We start from the raw sequence: 12395 nt of genomic DNA on the forward strand, positions 1-12395 counted from the left end.
GATTTATAGAGGAAAAGAAACCCCTCTTCACACGTTCTCTGTGCCAGAGCTATTTCCTCATCCATCTCTCTTCCAGTCCAGACAGCTTTGTTAGCCATGCTCTGCTTATTTAAAGCTGAGGGGTATCTTTTACAATATCTATATTTATCTCACCACCCACCCTGCTCTCCAGTCCTCTCCTCACTGTTCCCCTAACATTCTCCCAATATCCGGCTGCCTCGTTCCCACACAGCAGGTCTGGTGGATGTTCATGATGATAATTCAGTATTACTCAGAGATATGAGTGTGTGATATATTAACAGATAGTCTTTTATTGCTGTGTCTGTCTACATTATCCCACTTATTACTTGGCAACTAAAATAAATTATTATATTATATTTATTATATTATATATTAATTAATAAGCTAGTATATACTGCATATCAGCTGCCAGTTTATAAATTCACATTTATAATATTTTGAGAATCAAAGAAACAATTTTTTTTTTTTTTTAACTCATATTAGTGATGTGAATTTATCTTCCAAATGTGCACTGTCGCTTTAAGAATGTAAGCCCCGCCCCGTGAGCCAGCAGTCAGTCACATCAGCACCGTGGACAGGGTAGGGAGGGGGACTTGGCGATGGTGTAGCGGCGCCAGGCTCACCAAGCCCGGCTGGAATATCTCATCTGCGGCGTTTTATACTCCTGCCTGGGTACCGTGTGCCTGGTTCAAGAACCGGAATGCGGGAGCCGTACTTTTGATACTGAGGTCGGTTATGGGTTCTAAACCAAGCGCAGCAGCTTAGCGTTTCCACAGGCGTGTTCTCATCTGTAAGTACTGATCGTTATAGAGGCTGTATATGTGTCAGATCAGCATACGGACATACTGTATGTAGCATATGTATCCTTTTATAGTCGCTACTTGTCAAGTTTACTTATCATTTTGTCCCATGAAAGGTCTTTGTCAATAATCATTGTATATGCTTGTGCTTTCTTGAAACCGTTTCTTTTTCAGTGGGATTTAAATGGAAAATTGAGCCAGAGTCATGATCATCTGCTCTGACTTATTTCTAAACCACGAAGACTATAAAAAATAACAAATAACAACACTTGGAAAGGGGGTTGTGTTTTATGCATTATTTGTGAGGAGTTTGAACAGAGTGTTTTGTAATCGGGAGATTTGTGGCATAGAAACGCAAACACTGAGCTTGCAAGAGCAAGATTGATCAAGTTTTGGATGTTGTGAAATCAGTTCTGTGACTGACTCAGAATCTTATGTGAATGTTTATATATTACTTATGTCTTATGTATATATATCACATGCCCAATAAGTTTGATGCAGTGTTAAATCGTTTACATCTGGAGTGTTATATGAAAAATAATAATGTTCTGATGAATTGAGGGGGAAAATCAAAACTTGGGCATTATTTTGGCTTATATATATATAGAGAGAGAGAGAGAGAGGTTAGACCAGAGGTAATCAAACTTTTGTGATGCCAAGGCCCTCCAAATATGGTAATTGATGTACCCTTTCCTAAAATATAAAATCAGCTTTGTATTTCATGTATACAAGCCCATACTGTCTGAGAAACATAATTAGCATCATGTTAAAAAACGTCTTGTATTCAAAATCAAATAATTGGCTTTAGTATTGTAATTCTACTACAGCCGAAGCAAGTGAATAATACTTTTTTATTAAGTTGATCTTTTCACTATTAGACTAATGTTATGTGTTTAAACTTGAATGAATGAATGAATGAATGAATGGATGATACATTTATGAATAAATGCATCATTCATTTATTCATTAAACTTGAGGATAAGTATTTTCAATTAAATTTTATTTTGAATTTAATACAATGTATTTGAACTGAATTGCTTTTCATAATAAAAATTGCAAAGCAAATTTATAGAGATTATTACAATAATATTACATTACAGCCCCCTAGCTCCCACTTGCAGCCCCCTGGGGTTTCCCGGACCCCAGTTTGAAAACCACTGGTTTAGATGAGGACCATTTTTACTTTGTAGGTCTGTCTCAGAAGATGAACCATTTACATTGGAGATGGTCAGTTGCCTTAGAGATAGATTGAATTACCAGCGGGTCTCTCTGTGATTTGTGACTCTATGAGCACATATTCATTTGACGTTTATCCTCTCAGGCTGGAGCCTGGAAGACTTTCTCTCTGAATTTCCATTTGATAACCACTATTTCTACTTGAGCATTTATCTTCTGTGGGTTTGGCAGCAGTGTTAAACTTGGAGGCTGTTGAATGGCTAATGGATTAAATGCATCTCTGCAGTGCCAAAAGAGCTGCAGGTACTTGCATTAAAAGCTCAGGTAGTACTGAGGACAATAGTTGGGGTTAGGTGGGGTGAAGAAGCCAAATGCATCCACTTACTTGTAAGTGCTTCTCCTGTTTTCTGCACTCTGTTGGGCTCAGCATCAGTGATGGGAATTCTGAATCATTATTGAGAATCGATTCTTTCGAATTGTTTCAGTTAACCAGTCCAGTATTTTTATTTATTTATTTTTTACATTGTGAAGTTTTCATCACATGGTCTCTAGCATCTTGACATTGCATTCATGGTCAAGTAAATATATATGAAAGCATGGTGGTTTTACTATGGGTTTTATATTAAATTTAAGTGATTTGAAACCTAATTATTATTAGAATTTATATGAAACAATAATAAATTCCCTTAATTTTGTTGAGCTTCTATAAAATCTGTTTATTGAAAACCAACTCTTTCATTATAATTGTAACATTTCTGCTATTCGACTAAAGTGACTTACTTTTTGCCCCATCAGTCAAATCCTTAAATACTGTCCAACTACTCATTATCAGCTTGTCCATTATTTTGAAAGAAGATTGTTCTCCAGTGATTTGGTGAGCTGTTGACTCAAAATCCTTTCAATCTTATATGTGAGCTAATCATTCAGACTGGTTTCAGAAGAAATATGTGTTCATTAATTAATCACAGCTACACCTTAGCTGTTCTAAAAGATATGCATTTAGATTTTTGTATATGGCAAAGTCTTATGACTGTTATCTTTTCTTTCAGATTCTGAGAACCTGGTCAATGGGAACCACTCATCAGGAGCGCCAAAATCTCACTTGGTCTCCAACGAGAGAGTGCGCCCTGAGCACAGTGCCATCGTCAGTTCCATTGAGAAGGACCTTCAGGACATTATGGACTCATTAGTCATGGATGACCCTCAGCCCTCTTCCTCTGAGTCAAAGAAGCCTTCTGGTCAGCCCATCTCCCAGTCTCCCTTGTCCCCCATGTTAAATGGAGGGGGGCGCTTCCTTCTCTCACCCCCAACGAGCCCTGGTGCTATGTCTGTGGGCTCCAGTTATGAGAATACCTCTCCTCCTTTCTCTCCTCTCTCATCCCCATCCGCTGCAAGCAGTGGCAGCTACACCAGTCCATCTCCGAGTGGTTGTCAGGACCAGCTTCACACGCTTCCTCCTGTGCCAGTGAGGTCTTCTAGTTACAATTACACCAGCCAGCCACCCATACCTCAGCCACGGAGCATACTGCCCAGCTATTCCGGTGACAACAGTGGGCCAAAGGTGCCCGAGAGTCCCAGGCTCCAGCGAAAGGCTCTTTTAGAAGCACCGCCAAGCCCAAAGCCAAGTCGTAGGGGGTTGACCCAAGACAGCTCGGTGGCTAAAACCCCAGACAGCCCCATACAGACTCACATTCTGCCCTCAGTCTCAATCTCTACTGCTCTGACTGATCACCCATCTGTCAGTCGGGTTCCAGTTCCAGGTAGTCCCAGACTGACCCCCAAATTCTCAACCACATCCCCATCCTCCTCGCCTTCTAGTCCTAGAACTAAAACTGCCATTGTTTTCCAGGATCGGCCCTTAAGTCCTTTCCGGGAACAGCCTCAGCCAGATCGCTCCTTGACCTCTAGCTCCTCTAACCAACTCTCCCCACCCTCGCGATCTTTCCAGCCCCCCTTGGACCCCATTGTCCACATCATTCAGGGTGGACCTCCACACCCGCATCCTCGCACATTGCAGCCTCCAGAAAGTCCGCGGCTGGCCCGCAGGAACCTTGAAGGGAGTAGCATGAGGGAGCTTCCTCCTCTTAGCCCCTCTATAGCTCGCAGGGGGGTTCCTGTGCTCCCTGGAGCTCTACCGGGAACCCTGCGGACTCCAGAGAGTACATCCCCAAGAATGGTGCCAGAGAGCCCCAGACTCAGGCGGAAAGCAGGGTCTCCTACAGAGGAGCCATTCAGCCCTCGTGGGGTGCGTGCTCGTAGTCCTTCACCCACCTCAGGGCTGATGGGGGAAGGCAGTGGTCGGAAGGGCAGTTTTGGGAACTCGCTCTCTTCCGCATTCAGCCTGGGATCTCTGCCTGGGTCGTCGCCCCGATCCAGTCCCAGGAGCCACAGAAAGATGTCAGCAGGCCACAGGGACCTTCCGATGCCTCACCCTGGCATGAGGGAGCGCAAAAATAGCATCACAGAGATCAGCGACAACGAGGATGACCTTCTGGAGTACCACCGGCGCCAAAGAGAAGAACGACTCAGAGAGCAAGAAATGGAGAGGCTGGTGAGTGAGAAAATACATGCATTTATGTAACAAAATATCAAACCAAGTAGGATTTATGAGACAGCTGTCTTCGTGTATCTACTAAAAACAACCTCAAGACCAAAGTAAAGTGCAGTTAGCTCTGAGGAAAGATCTAACATCATTTGATTGCAATGCCCACATGAAAGCCACATAATAGTATAAAGAATCCTTCTAAGAAATACTCCCTGTCTCTGTTTGTACATGTCATGTAGAGTGCTGCCTCTGCATGTCTTCCGATGATATGTAAATTGCAAGTTTCTACAGTTAATATTTTCCAGAAAAGCTCCTCAGTGCACACCGATTGCTGAATCTAATCTTAACACACCTAGCAAGCATTAGCAATTGTGCTTTTGGTGAGAATGCAGGACATTTGGAGGAAATGTTACTACACGTCTCAGGCAGAACTGACACACTGACTAATCCGCTGTCGTGCTGAGGCAGAGGGCTCCGATTTTACCATGGCAACCCCATTGTTTGTTGTCTCTTTTACTGAGAGGTGGGAGGGAACAGTAGACATCTTGGTCCAGTTTGCAGCCCAGAATGAAGCCGCTGAGACAAAGGCCCCTGTGAAGTTTTATATGTGTTTGTGTCTGAAACAGCTCTTGTCTGCTTCCCTTGTAATTACGCATTGTGGTTGTTTATTGCTCTCAGAAAAGGAGGTGATCTAATTGAGTGTACAGAGTTACGCTTCAATACTCCCAACAGGGAGTATCTGTACGTAGTATGTTATTTGCTAAGCATGCACAGTTCTAGTATGCTCTTAGTGTGCTTTATTTGGCTCTCTGCTGATGGAATATGCTGGAATAAATGCTGAAAGAATGAGCTACAATAAATGAGCTAAACATGCCAATGACCTCATCCTCACAAATGTGCTTGATCTCCAAAAAGGTTCAGTACAAAATTAGACAAACAAGAAATGACCTTTGACTCGGACCTTGTTCTGAAATATTTTCAAAATGTCAAGTGTAAATAGCAAACAATGTTTGATCTGTGAAGAACGATCAGATGTTCTTTTGAATTTTCTGACTGTCAGCCATTGCATCACTCATTATCAGAAGCGTTTGTCCTGTGAATTGGTATTTTGACATGGTCTGGTGACTTTTGTGGTCCATTAACAAACAGCACTCATCTGTTCACTCATTTCTGCAGTTCCATACCTCATTCGTCAAGCAAGTCTGAATTTCAATAACAACATCAGTGTGATGCATCCGATGTGCAGATCAGCCACGTTGAGCTCATTTGACTGCCCCTTGGCTCCTGATGAGAAGGAGCAGGACACTGTCTAGCATGACAAGCAGAAATGTGCTCCGGGGAGTGTTGTAGCAGGTTTAGATTTTTTTGGCAGCTGACTGTCATACAGAGAAGAGGTCAGGCAAAACATCACGTAGGCCTAACATGGCATGGCATAGAACGCATGGCCGCTCTCGGAATCAGGAAGGAGACAGCGGTGTTGCCTGCAGTCTGGAGGCTAAATCTGAGCCGCAATGAGCAAAGGTGGCGGATTTCAAATTGGATACTTATAAGGGGTCCTACACTAAGCAACTGGTATTGAGATGAATGTGATTCCTAATGGATAGGTTTTCAGAAGTAGAGGTGTACAGGTTTTTACTAGTAGTGATGCACCAAAATCAATGCAGTAGTGATGTAGCCGCCTTTTGAGATTTAAGCCATACAAATTTTACATTGCTATTCTAACATAATTTTTTGTCACAGTAAATTGCACCCACACTGCAGAAATTTTTACTTGTCGCAGCTTATCCACATTGTGTGTTCGTACCTTTGGAGAAATGCTAATTAAACGTCACTGTTTTGGTCAGTTCTTTGGGAAGTTTTTTTTTTTTTTTTTGTGCTGAATATTCTTGGTTGTCTATTTTTGTGCATCACTACTTTTAAAAAGGTCATGAACTGAGAAATCAAAATTCCCTAGATCTTTTGACATATAAGAGGTCATTGTACTACAAAAACATCTTGTAAGTTTCAGAACTCAAAACTTTCTTGTTAGTCTAAACACAGCTTATATTAAAGTTAATCTGCTAAAACAGGTTGTGGAATGTGCCACTTTATGATTTAATAGTGTGGCTAAACACCACCTCCGCAGAAGAAGATCAACACCTGCTTCTACATCACTGCCTGTTTAGCCCCACCCACTGATTCGCACATGAAGTGTAACTAATGAGAGAGGCGAACGCAGGTCTACGAAGAAACCAAACGATAAAGTTGGCTCCGAAGACTCAGTACCAAGTTATGGAAAAACATTAGCAAAGAGTGGATGAACTTTATTTTTAATGAGCTTATGACCCCTTTAAGACTAATTACGTTACTGCAGTTTGTTGCATAAATTATTTAAACAATATTTAGAGTTATGTTATAAATATCTACATATTCCACTTTGCACTACTAGTTCACACATAGTCAGATGTGACTAAACAAAAAGGGGTTTCTTGATAAAAAGTGACTTATTCAGAATGTAATCACCACTCAGCAAACTGTGAACATCAACATTTTTTTTTTTTTTTTCAAGAAAGCTTTTTTTTTTTTCTTTATTTTATGCATGTATAGCTGAGTGAGTATGTATGAGCCAGTCCAATCTGTAGTGCATAATTTATCATCCCTAAACTGCCACAAGGCTCTGGAGGCACACATGGTTACCTTAGATACAGCCTTGGCAAACACACACTTGGCATATGGCGTCAGTCACTAGAAAACCGTTCTGTCAGTCAGCTCGAGTGCCATACTGATGCCAGCTCTGCTAAAGATGACCTCATTTTTTTTTTTTTACTGAGAGCTCCCATGATGACATCACATTTCCATTACGCCATAAAACTGACATTTGCTACACAGTAAAAGCAGACATGTCAGTGAGGAAGTACTCTTAGTGAGAAGTTTATTTACTGAGACAGATTTTTTTTAAAGGGGAAATATCATGAAATTTTATATTACATTATATTATAAAGAGAATTCACGATTCTTATTTGTGCAATAAACCTTGCTGACATAATTTATTATCGTTTATCATTATAAATAATAATGATAATAAAAGAAAAAAGTTATACTGTAGGTTGCAGGGATTCGGTCAGATTAATAGAAACCTGTTCTACTATGAACCACCAGACATGGGTCATCCACACAAGGGTCACAAGAGGTCTGTATGTCAAGCATCTGTCCCACTGCTCTTGTGGATTAGCACACTAAATATATCCACTTTACTGGCCACATTATGCAGAAACATAACTATGTGTGTTTGTAACAGATAGAGAGGGAGGAAGAGACAAGCGGTATCTAATGTAATTCATTAACCCGTCATGCAACTGCGTTTTGACCCAGTAAAGTGCAAAAGAATCATTCTGATGAAGATAAAAGCAGTATCCTCTGACACAGCAAGACGCATATGAGCTCCATCTGGAGCATTTTGTTGATGGTTTAATTTGTTTGCTTCCTGTGTTCTTGTAGTTCAGTGTAAAATGAGTTATCTGCTCTGGGACTGATTAATACTGATTCTCCTCACAACAACAGAGAGACCGAGAGTATTTGAGAAAAAGAGACAGTTAACTGACTTTCTGTGGCACTGATTATCTGGGTCAGTGCAGACTTTAGTTATTCTGACCCGGTTCTTGTAATCAAGACAGCAAAGAACAACACTGAGTGCTCTTAGCAACACCTTATCTTGTTATATAAAGCAATATTCAAGGATTCTCAGAAAGATCTGTTTGACATTTGCATAGGTGACTCCGTAATCCTGAAAGATTAGAGACATTGATACTGGAGTTTGATACCTACATGACGATCACTTGTGGTGCTTGATTCCCATTATTCAGATTAATATAGACTTATTAGTGGTGCAAGTATCATTTTTGCTATTGTTCATACTTTACTTTAGAGATTTGAATGAAGACTAAAGTATTAAACTTAATTACACTGGTCGACCCACGTTTACAACCTTAAAGGAATAGTTCATCCAAAAATGTTGTCATCATTTATTTCCTCTTTATAAGTTTCTTTCTTATGTTGAACACAAAAGAAGATATTTTGAAGAACAAACAGTTGTTGGTCCCCATTGACTTCCGTAAGAAAAGAAATACTACAATATGTAAGTCAATGGAGATCATCAGCTGTTTGATTACCAGCATTCTTAAAAATATCTTCTTTCATGGTCAGCATAAAAAAGAAACTCATACAGGTTTGGAACAACATGAGGGTGAGTAAATGATGACAAAATTAAAATTCTGGGGCAAGCTATTTCTTTAATTTGTACATTTAAGGAAATTAAAGGAGAGTGAACAGGCAATTTTGTTACTTGTCATTTCTGTGATATGTAATGTATTTTAATGTTATTTACTTAGTATTTATTGCTTGTGTGTTTCCCTGATGGTGTTTTGTCCTTGTGAGTATGACCCTGTATACGAATATTGCCATATTTTTTTACAGTGTAGCAGAAAAATATAAATGTGTGAGATAAAATTCTAATTCTTCTTCTGCCCTTGAGCAGAGACCCTTCTCCCTCTACACTGGTGTTTTTGAGAAGAGCTGGCAGTAAAACTATTACTGTTCCAAAGTATGCCAAGGGATTCATAGAAGTGACGGTTAGTTCTGTCCTCTGCTGCATCTCGATGATCTAAACCTGGCCATGAAATGACACAATGAGCCAACCCGATAAACCTGAAGAGGCCACAGGCCACTCTATATCCTCACCTTTTTACTGCATTTGTAAGGATAACAGGCAAGTCTAATATAAACCACTATTTATGTCTTGTTCTTTTGCCAGGTATCTGAAGGCCTGTAGAAAGGGTGATGTTTTCTGTCTTTGGTTGCAGAGGATAATGCATCCCTCATGTGATTATATGCTACTATTCTATGCAACACTCATGTATGAGTTCTCTCTTAGCTTTATAGGGCACAACTAGACCTTTGTGTGTACTTTCAGACACACAAGGACGAGTACATAATAACAGAATTGTATCTTTTGGGGGAACTGTTTTTCTTGAGGACAAAAATGTATTTAGGTTCTTGAATACTTTTTGAATACTGGAGCTATTGATGAGTCAAGGACTTCTGTGTACAATTCTCCATTGCCTTTTTTTTGGACTCTGGATCTTCATTTTGAGGGTCAAGCAAGTTTCCCATGTTTCACAGCTGTGTCTAGACATTTTTTTTTTTATTTTCCAAAAATGCAAGGTGTTTTTCCTCAAACTTTGTGTGAAATTAGAGTTTCCCATCATACTGAAGTGCAGCATGAACAGATACATCTGGTCCTGTTGACTTGGTTTGTGGTGATGTGCTATTTTTCAAAGACATTCAATAAGAAAGCCGTTGTTTTTGTTTGAAATATCACATATTTCAGCAACAGAAGTGTCAACCCAGGATGTTTACTGGAGGGCGTAATGCTGCTGTGCTTGGTTTAGTCTGTAGACTCTGTTTGAAAATACTGGGATGCTTTTCACCCCGTGGGTTTTCTGCAGGCAAGACTTTATTCCTCCGTGCACATTCATTTTATTTTTTATTTTTCTAGCTGTATCTAAAGAAAGCATTTATAATTTCCCCAAAAAATGTGAGTGATCTTGTGAATGATATTGGCTCAATATTGGCTCTTTGTTCAACCAATGGCAGATGGGTATTCAGGAAACCTGTTTGAAAATGATTATTTTTGCAGTTCATCACACATTTCAGCTCTCTCTCTGTGTGTGTGTGTGTGCGTTTTATTTTTTATAGTTAATATATTTAATATTTTAAAACTTTTTATATTATAGCTTATATTGATTTTATTTAATGGCAAATATATGCAAATAGACATGTGACAGTGCTGACAGTGCACATTTTAATATCTCTTGGATCTTTGCTTTGGATGCCCAGTACGGAAGCGGTTGAAGTCTGTCTGGTTAAAGGTATTCAAATAATCCGGGCACGTCACAGCAGAAAGAGTGGCATCGTGACCCCGACAGAAAAAGGTCAGGAGGAGCAGGAGAGAGCCTCTGGCATGGCATGGGGTTTGAGAGGCTCTGAAAAGGATTTGAGGAGCTGTACTTTTGTGTGTGTGTCATTCCAGACAGAGGGAAGACAGTGGAATGTCAGAGCTGGGATCAGAAGACAAAGCCCGCGTCTCCTGAGCTCTGATTGGTCCTTGTGTGGTTGGAATGCATAGAAAGAAGTGAGAGCGGAAAAATAAAAGAGCTGGAATGTTTCTCCAAATGCCATCTATCAGTTTTTATTTGGGCTTCTAGTGTCACTAATGACCGCCTATGTTCAGTACTTGAGACATTTTCACTGTGGAGACGTTCGTACACCGTTCGTACAACAGTTGACAATTGTTTTTTGTATAATGGTATGAATCTGGCATTTTTTAATTCCTAGCAGGCCACAGGCAAGGCAGTAACTTTCTGTTTCTTCGTTTTCTTCTTCAGTGAAACAGAACTGAAAAGTTTCATTATTTTTATTTATTTTTTTCATATTTATGTTCTTGAACACTGTATGTCTATCTTTCATTAAGTTTAATTAATTTTAGAATTAATATGATCTTTCTATCCATTTTTACATTCAGCATCATATTGTGTTTGAAATAATTCATGAATTACGCTATAAGAAGTATTGCACAAAAGGCCAAAATATATCTATTATATATATATATATATATATATATATATATATATATATATATATATATATATATATATATATATATATATATATATATATATTTATTATTATTATTATTATTTTTTTTTTTTTTTTTTATTATTTATTATTTTTTTTATTTTTATTAATTATATATTATATAAAATATTTATATCATGTACATTTATTAATATTATTATTATTAGACATTTATTGGATGTACATTATTGATCACTGGCTTTGAACAATGGCTAAAACTAAAGTTTTTAAAACTAAAAACTATGAACTAAAAGTTATTAGACAATAGAGAGCAATGTTAATGATAATTCAGAGGTTTAGAATGGAACTTTTTATAAGTTTTTATAATTTGATATAAAATTCTATATGATAACAATTACATGTTAAATTATACTATTGAAATTTGAACCCCTTGCCAGATTAGGAAGGTTGTGATGTTGTTTAACTAGATTTGAGTATAAATTCAGAATTGGCCAATTTGCAGAGCAGTGTAAATGTAACCTTTGCTGTTTTCCTGAAATGGACACACCTGAATGAGAAATGTGCCTTCAAGACACACGCTCACCAAAAACTCCTAGCAAAGCGGGAAGATTGTAAACAGAGAGCTACGTCTGTTCATTGCTGTCATCTGGAAAGTATGAAGTGCTTAACGTTTATCCTACATACTGGTTCAGTGGAAACACTCTATAATTTTCCATCTGGGTTTCAACATGTAGCATTTGACTGAATTGTAATTTTCACGTCAACGGTATTCCTCCAGCTTCTGAGAGAACATCTGACCAGCGCCCACGCAAACAGTGTTGTTGTTTAGTAAGCACTAAACCCTGAGTGGGTTACAATGAATAGTAGTTTAACTGGGCCTCCCCTCTCGCGTGTTTCAAAACCTTGATAGATTAAACAAGACATCCATTTCAATAAGCCTTTGAAAACATTGAATCATATCATCATTAACAGCAGCCACCAGCAGAGAAATGAGCCAGATGTGATCGATTTATGTACCTACCGGCACACACTTTGAGAAAATGCACCAGAGTGTGTGTGTGTGTGTGTGTGAGAGAGAGTTGGAGGCGGAGGGACTAGGGGCTTTATTTGTTCATCTGTCTCAGTGTGTGTGTGTGAGTTCTGGAGAGCTACTCAATGAGGAAACATCTGAGAGAACCACAGGACTCTTAACTAGTGTGCTACTTTTAACACGTCTCAAT

General features: G+C 39.0%; 1 protein-coding gene across 1 annotated transcript in view; it reads left to right on the forward strand.

Moving 5' to 3' along the window:
• The window catches only part of LOC306854420 (pleckstrin homology-like domain family B member 1), a 75015-nt gene that overhangs the window by 29288 nt on the left and 33332 nt on the right, over window positions 1-12395 (forward strand). The window contains exon 6 of the mRNA XM_079392387.1: window positions 3047-4548. Within this exon, the coding sequence (XP_079248513.1) occupies window positions 3047-4548 (1502 nt within the window). The remainder of the gene's footprint in view (window positions 1-3046; window positions 4549-12395) is intronic.

Source organism: Barbus barbus (genome assembly GCF_936440315.1).
Source record: "Barbus barbus genome assembly, chromosome: 34".
Taxonomy (NCBI): Eukaryota; Metazoa; Chordata; class Actinopteri; order Cypriniformes; family Cyprinidae; genus Barbus; species Barbus barbus.